Source organism: Falco biarmicus, chromosome 7 (genome assembly GCF_023638135.1).
Source record: "Falco biarmicus isolate bFalBia1 chromosome 7, bFalBia1.pri, whole genome shotgun sequence".
Classification (NCBI taxonomy): Eukaryota; Metazoa; Chordata; class Aves; order Falconiformes; family Falconidae; genus Falco; species Falco biarmicus.
Window position 1 is genome coordinate 16,639,004 of NC_079294.1, and position 17,891 is coordinate 16,656,894.

General features: G+C 34.0%; 1 protein-coding gene across 2 annotated transcripts in view; it reads right to left on the bottom strand.

The window, feature by feature from the left end:
- DPH6 (diphthamine biosynthesis 6) overlaps positions 1 to 17,891 on the bottom strand; it is a 210,181-nt gene that overhangs the window by 162,589 nt on the left and 29,701 nt on the right. The window contains exon 2 of one of the 2 annotated variants that reach the window (XM_056346647.1): positions 3,407 to 3,493. The exons of the other annotated variant lie outside the window; for it this stretch is intronic. Coding sequence (XP_056202622.1) covers positions 3,407 to 3,409 — 3 coding nt within the window. The 5' untranslated portion in view covers positions 3,410 to 3,493. The remainder of the gene's footprint in view (positions 1 to 3,406; positions 3,494 to 17,891) is intronic. 2 annotated transcript variants of the gene reach the window in all.

The window sequence follows — 17,891 nt, forward strand, 5'->3', positions numbered from 1 at the left end:
CATGCACAGGATCTGACATCATGAACCAGTATTATTAAATAATACATTAAATATTAACTGCCCATGTTTCCAAGTCACCCCACACCTTTCTGTGTGAAGGAATGAAGCAGATTGTATTCCTTTCTGCTCAACACAGTATAATATATTGCTAATGGAATCACAGAATCAGAATGGCTGAGGCTTCTCACTTTTGCAAACAAACTTGTGACTCCTGCTGTGACCTATGTCTAGACCACCAGAGACTAGGATGATACACAGTAATAATCCTGAACGCCTTTATAGGGAGAGAAGTATTCAACTATGGGAAGGAATAGGGAAGGACAAATCCGGAATAACACTGCAGAAAAGCACCTACATTTATACGATCATAAAGCAGATGGGGAAACTCAGGGCCAGTGGCAAGGGATGAGTAAAGCAGATTTAGCCTATGATCCAAGGAACAAGAAAACCAAAACCACAAAGAACTTCTACAATCGCCTCCATAGCCTTCCAGTGTCAGAGATACTGAATGTTCAAATGCTTTTTCATTACTACTTCTACATTCAAGGTAGCATAACAATACAAATGATAGACCACACTTAATAGATCAAGAACTATGGGATGTATGCAGGGTTTCTGCAGCTAGCTGCCAATGAGGCATTACAGCTACGCTAGAAATCTGTTCAAACAGTACTTATTACTTCATGGAACACACTAGGTTCAATGACCACAATAAAAAAAAGCAAAATCTCAGCAAAAGACAAAACTCAAGACTTACTTAAAAGTTAAAAAGTAAAGTAAGAAAGACTTAGATTTTCTGCTTACTGAGATTACCAGAATTGTTTTACTTTATTTAAATTAACAACAGGTGAATACATTAGCATTACATTCTACTAAACTGAGCTGACTCTAACCCAATCTTTAATTTTTTCAGATTCCATTAAGACACAAATCAATTTGTTCTTATGAAGAACCATGTGCAACAGAAAATCACTGAAAGAATGCCAACCACCAAACCCTCTACAATTTTTAAGACTGAACACATACACAGTAACAGTACAGTTGACCTTTGTGGCTGAATCCATCACAATACGTTGGCATCAAGACATGCTTAATGGTACGACTGTGATCATTCCTTTTGATTTCAGTAAGATTTTACTATGAAGTTCTGCTTGCGCTGATTTACAGGACTTTGCCAGGTGAAAAAAAAAATCTTTTATGGTCACACAGTAACTACTTTTGACTGTACTTAACAACATGTGTTTATTATATATTTCATCCATTCCTACAGTCACTTGATAGTTCTCTTTTTTGCAGTTGGAAGATACAGAAGATACATTCTTGCAAAGCACAGTTCTTAACTGCTAACATCCAGAAAATAATTTTGAATTTTCTCACAATCCTCACTTAACTGTGATGCAAAGATAAGCACTGTAGTCTAATCCATCCAAATGTCAACTCTCAAACTGCCTTCACAGCTGCAATTAGTACTACCATCTACTGGAAGAATAACAGGAGTCAAAGGAATCAAATCACATCACTTAATTTCAATACTACAGTAGTTTTCTGATAGCAGATCCATCCACAAGATCAGCTATAAAAATGCACTAATGATTTTAAGAGTGAGGTATTTCTGAAAGAACTGGTAGAAAATAATCTATCAGACTTACTACTCGTGCAAAAGTGTAGAGAGGATATGTTCAAGTAATTTGTCTAAAGTCCTTCTAAGAATGAGATGTGCAATATCTTTGACTAATAGATCATTTTTAAAGGAAAAATGGTTCTGTTAATAATAAATAATTAAAAATAACTGCATTTTTAAAATATTCCTTTTAAAAAAGAAACTCTTCCCTGCCACAAATTCAAAGACTGAGACATAGCTGAACGTTTGGAAACAGAATGTAGCAATGCAAGTAATGCCTGCACTGCTCCTGGATTTCCTATCTTGGGGCTCAGAATTTTACCCTTTGGCAAACAGTAGTCACTACCGTGGAACTAAACTCTAAGATCTTATGGTCTCACAGACAATAAAGAGTGGTGACCACACTTGGAAATTACTTCTGTGTAAGGACTTGGCATCAGAAGTATCAATTTAAAAATACTGTTTTAACACATATATTTTTAAGCTTTTACTGTATATTAGCAGCAGCAATAATTTTAAAAAGCAGAACAGCTTGGAGCTCACCAATTAAGCAAGTTCCCAACTTTGCCATTACTTACAGTATTGTTTTATTTTTATGCATCTGTCTATTGTGTATAGCATCATTATGCTGGGAAGGAAAATAAATATAATAAGATTTAAAATTATTCTGAATTTTTATTCTTACTGAAGTTTTGAACAGTTAAGGTTACAAACTTTTCCAGTATAAAACTGTATTGCCACTAATTCTTATATAGACTAAGATTTTTTTTTTCTTTTTTTTTTTTTTTTTTTTTTTTTGCTAACAAGTTCAGTTGAAATACTCAGGGCTTTTCCTGACTATTTCTGTCAAAAATAAGTTACACATAAATTACATGTTCAGCCATAGCGTTTGGATAGAGAACTGTATTTAGGAGATGATATTCAGTATATGCTTTCCAAACACTTGAGGGAAGTTCTCACCAATGCTCTATCACAGAGTTTTTTCTATCTAGTTTTTCCTTAAAAAAATGTGTGCTCTGATGTTCTGGATAACCAGAAACTAAAGACCATTCAATAACAACTTTCATTGTTCAGTTCTAAATTATCAGCAGCAAACTATCCGATCAACTAAGTTCAGCAAGTGTTTTTGAAGTATCTGATACAAACAAACACAAGGCCATACAACTGCTGTCTCACAACTAGATTAACCTCCATGGCTACATAAATATACATATCATACACAATTTTCCCTATTTTGTTTCGGAGGTGGGTTGTTTTTTTTCAATCGTACAGGCTTATAACAGATTTGGAAGGTGGATGCGCATGTGTGTGAATGCATATGTAAATATACACACACACACAAACACATAAATACGTATGTCTGCGTATATAAAGACACACATGTGTTTCTATGCACATATGTATACTATATATGGAAGTTAGTAACAAAAGAAGACAAGACTGTCATTGCCTGCTTGCTTACAAGCTACATTAAATCTGATTTAAAGAACATATACAAGATGTTCTGCACTTATTCTAGCTTATTTCCTTTGATAATACATAAGTTTTAATCATCTTTTGAAATGGCAGTACATTATGTCATTTTTCAGTTGTGGTTAGCGTTCACGTTTAAAGACTTTTGACAGGGAGCTATTCATCACCATCACTTTCCATTTAATTCTTCTGATGGTAAAAGAGCAAACATAAACTTCCATCACTGTCCAGACAGCAGCTTCCACAAGGAGAAACATCAATATACTTAATACATGCTTTGAAGTGGGAGAACTAGTTAATATACTTACATACCATGAAATGGAATAAATTCAATCCTCCTATTCTGTATGGTTCAACAAATCAAGGTTGGAGTGGCACAAATGCAAGAAATAAGAAGATCTGAAGGGAAGAAGGATGCAGCATGAGATGGAACAGAAAAAAAATCTACCATCTAACATCCTTCATAAATTCCTCAACTGGACAAAGTTTACATAAAGTCTTGCCGCATAGTGTATTCAGCTCAGCACTTGACGCATGCAAAGAATAATAGCTAAAAACTAGTTCTTCACTGGAATCACTTTGTGGTATTGAAAGACTTACTGGACATTTTGCAAATAGATAGGATTTTGTTTCATTCAGAGCTGATCGTGGTTAGCAGAGTCAATCCCAGGTTCAAAGGAGTCAGGTGTCGGGTACTACATTTCACCTTTTAATGTGGAATCTGATCGGGTTTGGTGCCATAAAAAGCAGGTTCACAAAACTGCAGTCTCAGCATGGGTAGAGCAGGCTGACATCTGCAGGCTAAATACCAGGGAACTGCACTGAACTCAAAAGCCAAGGAAGCAAACTCGGGAAAATTCTGGAGAAAAGATGTTAGGTGCTGTATCATATAAAAAATAACAGAGAACAGAAAAATGTTCAAGGAAAGTTAATACGGAAGGCTGGGTTTTTTTCTTGGGTTGGGGTCTTTTTATTATTATTAAAGAAAATATGTACTGTTAATTTAAGAGATTATTTTTACTATGCAAAACTTTACTAATTCATCGCTAGTGCAATAGATTAGTCTAAAGTAAAAACAAATTGCTTCTCTGAAATATTTGAGTAATAACAGAAAGCACTTCTACTCAGTATATATACTTTGTTATAAAGTATTACATCACAAGTATGTAATATATATATAAACAGATGCTAAACATAGATGTATACAGATGCTAACAACTTTTTGTTTTCCATATGGCTTATTTTTACCTTTCAAAACTACCAAAATTTCTCATTTTAAATGGCAGGTATAAAAATCAACTTTTAAAAAGCATCTAAATAATACACGTCTTTTTTTAGCAGCAGTATACAGCTTTTCTATGTACATAAGATAGTTATTAGCCATGTTTTAACTGTAAGTGAAATCACATATCATTACATATCTTGTTATAACCATTAAGTTATTCCTGTTCATAACATTCCTGAAGAATAATCATGAAAGATTGTGTTAGAACAGCAAATCAATCTTTGCAACTGTACCTGTACTGTAATGTACAATGTATTTAAAGCTTCATAGTTTTAAACATATTTTTAAACAGTTTAATGATTAACACAATTCAAAATTGCTGCTCTCTTTGTATAAATATAAATTAGTTTTAGCTTTATTTTCTATCAGAAAATAGTATAAAAAAATTAAACATTTTCATGAAAGCTCTGAAACATCAGTGCCATCAGTATTACCCGCTGTTACGCTGTTCTTAAGGTGTGGCTCTGTAATACCCATGTACAATACTGACATACTGGTTCACAGCTGAAGTAAAATATAAACTGAAATGTACGAGTAATTTATGCTAGCACACTCCAATTTCAATTTTGGTTGGTTTTTTATTTTTTATTTCAGTGACTGAAATTCCATTAAGGATAGTGACAATTAAGGATAATTTGAGGAAACGTCTACATATGCATTGTAGCATACAATACTGGTAGAAGTATTCTACTAGTAAGTAAAATATTCATTGCAGTAATATTAGTACAGAGGTTTTCTTTAATTTCACATTTTAATGTCTTTACCTGACCCTCTAAGAGTTCAGCAAAAATAAAATTAGTGCTAATGTTTTCAATTTAATTAGTATTTTACATGCACTGTAATTATTAGTGGGAAATGTTATAGTAATGAATGTAAAAGTTAGCTGTAAATTACCTTGGAGTTATTTTCAATTTCCCAAGTTACTGCTCCTTAAGATAACCCTCTCCCTATGGTCCTTCCGGTAATTTTTCTTTGCCTGATAAACATGATGATTAAACAGCACACAGTGCAAACCTTTGATACTTTTTAAATTAAATCCATGCCCAGCCTAAGGGCTGTGTCTGATTTCAACTAAATGTGTCAGTTAATCAGATAAAAAATTATCAGCAACTCAAAGAAACAGCAGCCTTAGGCTTCATCAGTGCCAGAGAAAGCTGAACAAAATAAGACATACAGACAATATCACATTATGAGTAAAGGTTACTGCTGAGCATATCACTGCACAGAACTATTCACCACCTTAATAATGTCTATCTTAAATGGAATATTGAATAGAACAGCCAAAATAATATCAAAGAAAGAAAAAGGAGGTTTTTGACCTGTGCTTATATATGCCTGTTCACATGTACTGCAAGAAAATTTGAACAATTCCATTCAAAACAATCCAGAATATCCCTAAAAATTTACTGTTTAGAACAAATCCATGTAAGAAACTGAAGTATAGATAGCTGAAGAATGGTTAAACTAAGTTCAGTTTTTAACATTTGCTTCACAGCTTTGCCACAATAGAATCCATTTTATGACCAAGATATAAAATACATTATCTCTAAATGAAATTGTCTTTCCAATTAATATCCTCCTTGAAGCCTGCACAAGTAACAGAAAACTCTTAACACATGCTTAAAGCTTTACGTCATTTGTGTCCAAATAATGATTATCAGTCACTTGCAAAACTTGAAATTAAAACACAACATATCTGCAGGTGTGTGATTGACAATATATACATTTGTAACAGGACTTTTAGCCTTCTGCAATTATTTGAGTGGAAAATTCTTAAATACAAGTTTTGCCTTATAATTTGTGAAGCATTCTAAGATCACTGATTACACTGATTTCAAACAGAGTATGCGATTTTCCTCAGCTTTGATATTTCTGTCAGAGGCAGCTGCAAGTAATCAAAGACAGTATGGAAATATCCCTGAGACAAAGGGATATAATAACTACTCCAAATTGAAAAAACAGTATTTGGTAAAGTTCTGCAGACTAGCTACAAATCACACAGTCTTGCATATCACTACACATCATCTGGGACTTTCTCGTCTTCCACTTAAGAGACCACAAAGAATGCATGTCTCATGCCTTCATTGCTTAGGAAGACCTATTTCCAAAAACAGAAATGGAAATAAATTTAATGTAGATTCACGTGAAATCCCTGTGTGAACATTTTCATTAAGAACTTCAGCAGTCTTCAGTTGGCTTAGCTTAACTCACTTTAAAAGTAAATTACTTTTGAATAATAGTATCTATAGAAGGAAATAATACTATGTAACTAATCCACTTTAAAAGATAATTAGACTAATTTTAATGAATGCCCTGCATAGGGTACAGACAGACACACCGCCACTTTAAAGCATAAGTGATGGCCTAACTTGAGGAGTGTCACAATGCAATTATTGAAATACTATATGCACACACACACACAATATCTATTGATTCAGTATAAGGGGGTATTCATCAGCTCTAAGTCACAGCTTTCAGTATCCAAACACAATCTCATAATAACCACATTTAATTAGTATATGGCCCTCTTGCTACCTGGAAGCACGAAAGATTCAGGGAGCTGGTGCAGGGCATGCACACCCACTGCATGAGCACATACATGCACACCCACTGCAAATGAAAAAGGAGAGAGAGTGAGAGATAGAAATACCATTCTCAAAGTCTAATGTCAAAGAGAAGCATATTGCAATACTGCAGTTCTAAAGGCTAGAATTAAATTTTAAATAGCAGAAAGAGAAAAGCAGGAAAATCTTCCACTATAGCCATACATCACACCACAAATGCAAGTTTTCCCGATATACTGATTGTCCGTTTAGCTGCATTTACAAAGTTAACAATTAGTCTTAGGAATTACACATCATTCATTAATGAATGAATTTTTTAAGCTTATCTCATGTATTACCTATTTTCATAGAACATAAGCAAGTTCAGATATCCTTTATAGATATCATACTATTTCACAAGAGTTTTTCCTAATTATTTAATTTAGATCCACTAACTAATTTTTTCCAATAAAAACTTCATGCTAAAACCAATGCATTTAGTAAATTTTAATATAGTTAGATATAGCTATCAAAACCCATAGAATACTAAAATCAAAATCAATAGACTTATCCATTATTGCAAAGGTTACCTAAGGACTTTTCTACAGAACCGTAAGTTTTTGGGTTTTTTATACAAGTGTACTGAGTGCACAAGAGGCCTACATGCCGTCAATGGAAGCTATGAAGTCTTTGACAGCGTGACAAGAGTCTGCAGCTGAACAACAAAAAAATATTTTTTAAAATTGCATTTTGTGCAGAGATTTGGTTTCTCATAAATGCTTTACCTTTGGGACTTCCAACCCTTAAGTGTTCAAATAATTACAGAGCAAACTTGCCTGCAGACACTTCTTTCAGGAAATCTTATTTATAAAATTACCTCATCAAAGACCGATTACTTAATTTGATAACAAAATTTAGCATGAACAGTCAACTCCAGATCGTATAAAAGCCATTACATTGCAATGACAAGATACCAGTGAACAACTACAAAATAGTCAAGTAATCACACATATTTCTGTTCCCATGCTAGATTGGATATTAAAAGTGTCGATGTTTTTAACTGTAACTACTTTGCAATCAAGAGCAATTATATCAACAGCTATAACATGAAAGACACAGTCATTTTATCAATACTTCCTACACATTTATCTAGAATTAGAAGTTAACAACTGTGATTGAAATATTAAAACTAGGTTTTTAAGTGACCAGTATATACAATTATGTGTCACTTCTTCAGAATGAGAAAAAAAAAAAGAAAAGAAAAAAAAAAGTCTTTGTCTTATGAAGGCAGGTACTGGCCTATATTATTATGTTCCAGATCAATGTCTTGCTGAAGACAAACCATTTATTACATCAAGAATAAGAAGGTCAAAGGAACATTAGTTTGTACATTTCTAGTAAAGAGAAGATTAATGATTTAGGTAACGCAACTTTGTCCACTTGCATCATACTCTTGGATTCAGACGAGGTGGAATTTCACTCTTTGATTTCTTTTTTTAAATAGTACCTGTAACAAACCGTAAGATAACCAAAAGCCAGCCTTGATAAACTACATCCTTTAATATATACATACAAGCCTCTTCTGCCTCGTTCACATAGTCTCCATGTGGATCAACTTCTAGATGCTAATGGCAATCTACCCCTTCATGCTGAAGACCAACAAGACAGAGATCCAGTACAGCACCTACAAAACAAACCCTGAACAGAACCTACAGCTTGCTCCAGTTATCTGAGGTATGTGGCATGGTTTGGATAATTCAACTTATTAACAGAATTCCATTAAGGAAGCTACTCTAGGAAAATGTCAACCAAGAATTAACTGTCTAGTCTGATTTATTTCTATATGAGTATTGTCAAAGCAATGTTATTTTAATGAAGTATCTCAGGACACATGCTGGCAAATACTGAGGCATGTAAGTAACTTCATTCATGTTACTAATTCTGTGAAACACAGGACTTTTTGTGCAAGTAAAACTGCAGGCACAACACGACAAGATTTTGAGTTTTCCTTTTGTTGTCCTGTTACCACATGCAACAGGACAAGACCCAGAACCATGGGAGAAAAACAAGTCTTAAATGAAAATAAGCTATTTTGCCTATCAGAAACAATTCTTCTATTCCTCCCTAATGTTTCTTTGTAAAGAATTTAGCTTCTTGAGAGCAAAGCAATTCTAAAAAATATATTTTCATTTTTCTAAAATTAACTCATATGCTATAATGTGACATTAAAGTAGTTGCCTGCTTACTTTAATACATTCTAAATCTGCCCTGGTTTCAGCTGGGATAGAGTTAATTTTCTTCTCAGTAGCTGGTGCAGCGCTGTGTTTTGGATTTGGTGTAAGAACATGTTGATAGCACACCAATGTTTTTGGTTCTTATCAGGTAATGTTTATACCAAGGCAAGGACTTTTCATTTTCTTGGGCCCTGCCAGCAAAAGGGCTGGAGGGGCACAAGAAACTGGGATGTGACACAGCCAGTACAGCCGACTCAAACTAGCCAAAAGTATATTCCATACCATATGACCCATGCTGAGTATATAAACTGGGGGAAGAAGAAGGAAGGGCGGGACATCTGACATTATGGTGTTTGTCTTCCCAAGTAACTGTAAGTGTGATGGAGCCCATCTTTCCTGGAGATGGCTGAGCACCTGCCTGCGATGGGAAGTGGTGAATGAATTCCTTGGTTTGCTTTGCGTGCGTGTGCGGCTTCTGCTTTACCTGTTAAATTGTTCTTATCTCAACCCTCAAGTTTTAAATTCCTTCCCAATTCTCCTCCCTATCCCTCTGGGTGAGGGGGAGTGAGCAAGCGGCTGTGTCGTACTTAATTACCAGCTGGGGTTAAACCACAACAAAATCATATAAGAATTTCAGATTAAATAAGTCACTTTTTGTCATACTAAACAGTATGACAAGTAGGTATATTGATGTAGACTTGGGTAACTCATTCTTCCATGTACTACAGCTGAGAAGACCTTTTAAAACTGCACTTCACATTTATGAAATCTATTTAATGTGCATCTATACACATTACACACAATACACATCTATACACACAAATATACACGCACTCTCATACTGCCACTAATTTCCAGTTACTTAAAAGGAAAAAAAAAAAAAGAAGACTTTTAAGAATATGGCAATTTGCTTATATTTTACTTACAACTTAAACTCCAAAGAACGTACAAACCCTTTACCTCTTACAGAATAACTTTTCATAATACTAAGTGTTCAGGGCTTTGCAACTGCCAGCATTTGTCAGAAAGAGCTACTAAAAGTATTAATAAATCATATACTCAACAAAATTTAACTCTCAAACTTAGCATTACAGCAATTAGCCTTGAAGAAATAGCATCTGAAGCATGGAGTAAAATACCACGTTCTATCGGAGGAAATGAACTTAAGGTTGACCATGATATAAAATTACTCAATGCATTATTCGAACAAGTCGCACAAACACTGTCAAAAGTGTTCATTACTACTTCCATAAAATGTTGATCCCATTCAATAACCTGAAGTACTTGAATAAAATATATCTGATATGATAGACATGAAACATTTTTAACTTGACAGTCCCTTGAAGATGAAGCTAAAATTTCATCAGTAAATCTGAAGATTCTTAACTTAAAGTTTTACAAACAGCTAATTCACATCTGCATCTTTGCTGATTCATGTCATCTGATAACATGAACACAACTTACAACTAATGTACAGTGTGTAGGTTAAAAATACTTGCAATCATTCCTGAACTGTCACAAAAACTATAATGGTGAAGTACGTGTAGAGTAACTGAAAAAAACCCAAAAAACAAACAACCCCCCCAAAACCCCTGTTGCTTTCACTTTCTTCATGGTTGTTTTTTGTCCAAAGCTATCTTCTCTCAAAGTGTCAAAGTCTCAATTTTTAATATAAAGCAAGAATTATATTGAAGATTATTGTTGGGGCATGAGTTATTGGAATACAAAGTTATCTTATAATGAATGTATAAGAATAAAGGCAGGCTTGAAGATGTAAGATTCACTTTACCTCATTTGGTATTACTCTAATGGGAAACTGTAGACCACTATGGACAAAAAATAGTCAGCTGACAGGAAAGCTGCACAGTTTTCACCTGAAAACATTCTAGGAGCATATGCTTATACAAATAAAAGTCATAAAACATTATATTCAAAGTTAATTTTCTCTAAAAGTTATTTGACTTCATCTTTCTTGCTACTTCAAGACAGTTGAGAAACCTAAGCCTAGCCTATATTTAATTCTATTTGCATAGCGCAATGGAGTAAGACACCTCGGGTCTATTGTGATACTAATCGTACAACTTCACTGACTTTATTAACATTACTCTTCACCTACAGACATGCAAGAGACTTAAAGGCAACATTTACATGATATTGATGCATTGCTGTCACCAGGAAATGACCTTTTTCATCAAGCATGCAAGTATTTAATCTTTTCTGCATGAAACAATGTTGCTTGTTCTGCTACAACTGCACATTTGTTTGCAAATTGTATAACTCTGTAACAATTTTTTCAGAATTTCATATAAACATTTTCACATTACTAAATCATTATGTTGCTATTACTCCTATGAGCAAACCAATTTGGAATGGACTCTGAAGTACCAAATACAAAATCTCACAAGATCTAACAAATATTCTAAATTTCAATTTTTTCCAAGTGACAACATGTTTTCCATTAACTCTCTCAGAAATTTTCTCATTATCTGCACTGTCAATAATCAGCTCTTCTAATCTTATCATCACTTCTCCTTGCATAAATTCAGAACACAGGACTTCCTAAAACACTAAGCTGGAGGAAAACAGTCTATTTAGAACACAAGTCTAAAAGAAAGGCTTCTTTCTTTTTGGACTTTGAACAGAAATCTCATGAACCCTCCTCTGATCTTCAGCAGAACTGTCACTTCTCCAAAAGTCAACAGGGTTTGGAAGTCCTTTAAAACTTAGGAATCTCATCAATGCAGCACCAGAAGTGGGATCCTTCACATCAAGTTAATATTGTCTAGATTCTTTATTGTCTAAATAGCACTGATTCTGAAAATCACTATGTCCAAATTATGAGAAAATACCACTAAACAAAAAATAATTAAATAAATGCACACTCACAATTGTCAAATTCTTCTATAACCTATACAAACTTAAAGCAATCCTGATAAAATTTTCCCTAAGACATAAACCCAACACTTTTTACAATTATATACATTTTCTGTTAATTGTTGGTACAACAATCCTCTTCAGACTTAAGCATTTACACAGTCCTGTTTGCCTAACAATTACTATTCCTGAACTCCAGTGTCTGCACTGTACTTCTCATAGTAAGAATTCATTGAGTATCCAAACATCTCGAGCAAAATGAAGAGAATTCTGCAAATGCTTTGTGAAAACACTGTTATTTTATGCTCCTCATCTATGACATTTACTCTGATGAAAATATTGCAACTTTCAAAAAGTTTTTCCCAGATCGCAGTGAAGCATGAATTGTCACACTATGATTTTCCGGTTTGATTCTCTTATAAAATGCCTTTGTTTGGATTACTTTTCCATCACTGTGTTTGAAAAAAAGACAAGGTCACCTAGCATTACTAAAATGATAGCAATGATTCCAAGTCTTAAGAGAAACATTCCAAAACAATATCAAAATACTCTCTCTGACAAGCTTTAGAAAGTTTACAGGAAGAATCAAATCTTTCTCTTCATTGGACTGCTTAGAATCAAGAATCAAGGGTTCCTCCCACTTTCTTATCACAACAGAAACAAGTATTTTCCTATATAATCTCAGTTCCAAATATACATGCTGAATGAATGTGTTTCAGATGCTTCAGCTACAGCAGCCACATAAAGTCACAAATCTTGGCTTTATCACTATCACAGACATCTTCATTTACTTTTGTTTAGATATGGTAACTTGGCAGAACTTTAGCTTAATAATACAGTCTCTCATTTACAATAAAAACATTTCTAGACTAGATATTCAGAGCTTAATAATTAGAATCAGTTAAAAAATAAACTTTCAAGAAAGGAATTAAAATACACCCTGAACGAGTAACATAATATTTATTCCCCCTTAGTTAAAGCAAGTCGTGCGTTGCAAGATTGTTACACTCAGTACAGTAGTTCCATGTTGCCTCCAAATTCTATTCTATACCGTACACTCATATAGTATATTGCAATAAACAAGACTTTATGAAGCAGAAGCTGGCTGACTGAATTTCAGGTCTTTGAGGAAACAAAAGCTTATGACACAATTCTCTGACATCCTTGCAGCTCCAGGTATGTACAACTAGACTGTGAACTTCTTTAATTTTTGCAAGAAGTCTCAAAAGCTCCCAGTCTGGTCCAAGCTTCAAAACACACACTTAATTGCACTTGCAATAAGGGCTTTCACTGTATTTTAACGAAAGAAGGCTAAAATTGCCACCTCTCACAATATCTGGCAGACTAATAAGCACTCTGATGTAAGCATCAATACCAGGAAAGCATTCTACCTTCGTAATATCAAACAATTTTTATAGGTCTCTGATAGGACAAGATGTAGCACTCCTGAATGTAAGAAAAAAAAATATTAAAAAATATCTGTATCTTCAGAAGTGATTGAACTGATGTGTATCTAGTACATGAGGTGTGGAATTCTTCAGCAAAGCGCATGCCTATGCCTTTATGAGATGAATTCAGAAATTTAATTTTCTCTGAGTGGTTTGAATGGTTCCAGATGCAACAGATTCTCACTCTGTAGAGAACCTGGTCAGGTAACCTCTCTATATAATATTTTTACTCAATTCTTCAACATATAGTTTGATAAAGCTTGACTTGTTACTGAGGCTACAGAAGAAGAGTCTCCGCCATTGTACCTTGTGACCAGCAGGAAGTATAGTCTTGAAATGCTGTGTTGGATTCTCTGTCTCCTATCTCTTAGCACCTTTTACTGATGCACTCTGTTAAAGTCAAAGATGGCATAATTGTCACTTACCCATAATAATAACGCTCAGATACTTTGGGAAAGCTCTGCAAATTAACACCGTTTGTTCTTTGGAACAAACTTGTTCCATCAATAAGGAAGACAAACAGCCTAGAGGTTTTCAGTAGGGCTTACAACCTGTTCTGTTCCTATACTTAAAAATCCTTTGTTTGCTTTTGCAATCATGCTGATGCCATGACTAGGTAACTACAAAACTGTATAAGGCGACTTTATCGTGGTCCATTATATCATGTCTTTTGAGTATCCCCCGTAGGCATTTAGTTCTTCAGGGATCATGCAGTATCTACCAACACCTCTGATAAGACTACATCTCCTGTCCAAGTTCACCGTTTTTATTTGCTGCCACATCTTCTGATGCCCTTTCAAAGTGTTTGTGATTTAATTAAAAGAGAGAATTCTTCACCTTTCGAAATGAGTGAAGACAAACTTATTTTCATATAGTACTGTAGCACACAGCACAACTATGGTACAGACAGAATATCCAAGCTGCATTCACAGTGCGTTGCATTAATCACTGCACAATATCCTCCAAATCAATGAAGAAATCCCCAAAGCTGAGAGGCTTCCCTTACAACTATCTCAACGTAATTAAAATTCAAACAAAACAAACATAATTAAAAAAAAATAAAAATTCTAAAGCATGTATAAAAATCATTTGCCAGATACGCTGAGCGCTACTAAGTACCTCTTTCAGGTTGGTAAGACGCACACAAGACATGCACAAAAAATCATCAGCGTCAACAAAACAGATCAGTAATAGCAGATACATGAAATTTAATATCCAATTTACATCATGGCTTCTTCCTTTTAACACTTCCAAAAAACCCCAACCAACCAAAGAAAGTCTCCCAGGATGGCCTGATGGCCTGCATTAGGAACCATGCAAACTAAGGCCAGTAACAAACACGGCCAAGTGACTGAGCAATGACTACACTCTCAATTCAGCTTTCCACATTTTCTAAAATGTTGTTTTATCAATGATTTATTTGAACTGTTAATGCCTGCAAGAGTCTGATTCTTAAGATACCATTACTGGTTTCACAGTATTAAAGGACAGTATAGATTTAGGTTTGCATTAATTTTACCTTTCTGTTTTCTAATATAATAGAACATGTAGTATTTCACAGTTGGCAATGTTTCTGCAACATGGCAGCAGTTCACTTATTTCAAGCCTTGTCTCCTCATACAATACAGTTTATGCGATCCATAAAATAAGCCCTCATTTTAATTACAAGATGTGGGGCTATTTCCCACTGACAGATCCTAATTTCCTTTCTAGAACATTGCCTTTTAATTTCTAAATCACTTGTGTATCATTGTAACTAACACGTATTCTGGGAATACAGCCCTGCCTAGATGTTCTAGATCAAAGCAATCTGTTGATAGCAACAAATTTTTTCTAATAGAACAGAAGTAGACTAAGTACTTTGAAAAATCCTAAACATAGCAGAGAAGCACTCATTTAGGCTGCATACAAGACAGATCTCAAACAGATGAAGAATGCAATCATTTTACTAGAAGAGTGTAATTGTAATTCAAGAAGTGCAAACGGACTGCACCACAAAACAATTTGATTCAGCCTGATTTTTCTGCTGAAGCCTGGGAACAGGGAAAGTTCACATTTCTTGTCACACACATCACACACAAAAGGACAAGAGTGTCAGGATGCAAGATTCCAGAGTGCAACATGCTGGCTGGCAAATCACGTTTCTGTGGATATGCAGCAGCAGCACTGAAAAGGGTGTATTACTTAATCTGGAATTTAAAGGGAAGGAAAAAAAAAGAAAAAAAAAGAAAAAAAAAAAAAAAAGGACTCTACCTATGCTCCTGTTCATTCAGAACAAAATGAAAAAAAAAGGAAAAAAATTAAAATTATTCCAAAAATAAATAAAAGAGGCCCAAGCCCCTTCTGTTCTATGCAAAGAGAAAAGGGAAAGGCATTTTTTTTTGAGAGAGAAACAAAATTATCAGTGACGGAGTTCACTTAGCACTAAAGGATACCTAAGGCCTCAAACCAGGTCCATGTTTTTACTTAGGTCTATCAAAAAAATCAATTAAATTAATGGAGAATAAAATTAAGCTATACTGCAGTTGTCTATCAAGGGAAACAATGAAAGAATACAGAGCACAATATTAGATTGCAGTAAAATATTGCTGTTACTTCTATAATACATGTATAACTGTTGCATTCCATGAAACTTAGAATGAAAAATTAAATCTCTGGCAAGTCTCAGACATATGAAAAATAAATGGACCATCTGCTAAATCAAAATTCTGATGTGTAATTCAAAATTACCACACACTTCTGTCCAATCTTTAACAACTAGCTTTCTAGTTGTGGAAAATTCTGAGATGAACACAAAGACTGGCCCAAGAAATAAAAGGTGCAAATGTGACCCTACCAGGAAGCCATCTAAAGATTCTGTATTCCTCAGACACTTCCAAATATAATTGCATAAGATGTTGCCTGTATTTCACACTGGAGCTTTCTTGAGTTAAAACCAAATAAAATCCCCGAAAACCTGATCAGACTCGACTTCCACGCAGTAACTTTACATCTCCTTGCAATAATAAGAAATACAGTGCTAATGCTGGACTAAACAATTTGTTCTCACTGATGGAAAACTAACAATAACTTCATTGCAGTTTTGGTATACAGTCCTAAGAAACATGTTTAGAAAGCAAGTCTCTAAAATGCACAAGATTATTATGCAATGAACTAGAATGACAAAAAGCAATAGTTATTTAAGGGTGACATCATTAATTTACCACAACAACAATATTTTATTGAATTTTTTTTTTTATTATTTTGCAAGACGTGGATTGTAATTAAGTGTACTATGGTTTGCAAAAAAACCTTTTTCTCGTATATGCTTTAAATCATAGAAACACCATATTTAAAAATATACCTTTAAAATAATTAATAAAAAATGAATAAAAAATGTAGTTTTAATAGTAATATTTTCAAATTAATAATATGAATATAAAACCTACAGATGTAAACCTTTAGTTATGAAACCAGCTGACTAACTTATCTCAAATAATCTGTGCAGCTGCAGTCAATGCAACTACATTGCGGTCTTACACCAGCAATTTACAAAGGACAGTCATCCATCAGAGGCCTTTTGTAATTTCAGGGAAGTCTCTGAAGGAAGCCTGCCATGTTCAAAACACTCCATCTGAACCGCATGCCTAAAATGATCAAACCCAAGCATATAAAATGATATATTTATTTGATGATTGTCAGGATCTGGCAGTTTCAATGGCTTAAATTTTCTTTCCACAATAACCAACCCATTCAGCACTAACAAAGATAAAATCCCCTTTTAAATAAAATTATTGAACATTAAATCATTAATATAGTTCAAAATATGGACTAAGTGTAGTTAAAACTACATGCTCATACACCACACAAAACAATGAATAACAGTATGCTTAATCTGAGAATAGGTTCCAAGATCTTGTCTCTTATAATATATACTTGAATTAAGCACCAAACATTTTGTTACTTAAAACTCTGTTCAGCTCATTAATATTTTTTAATTAATTCCTAATATAAACCAGTTTGTTACATACTAAAAACAAGGGCTTTGTCACTATAAATGGCTCTGATGACTCTGGGTGTGGTAAGTGCACATTTCAGCTACCTTACACTATCCATTGGAAAACAAATCTATGAATATTGAAAATACTTAGGCAAAAGAAGAAGAAGAAAACCAGTGTCAATAATATGAAACCACCTAGCTGAAGAAAAGTTGAAATCTATCTGAATATGAGTACACAATACAATGATTCATGACATTCAATTAAAGGTTTTAACTAATCACAACTGAAAAAAATGATAAATTAAAACCTACTGAGTATAATATATAACTTTATATTATATATAATATATATAAGTGTATAACTGATTAACCTTTTAAGAATGCTTCAAAAGCATCACTCCCTATGTACAATAATATAATATTATAATTACACA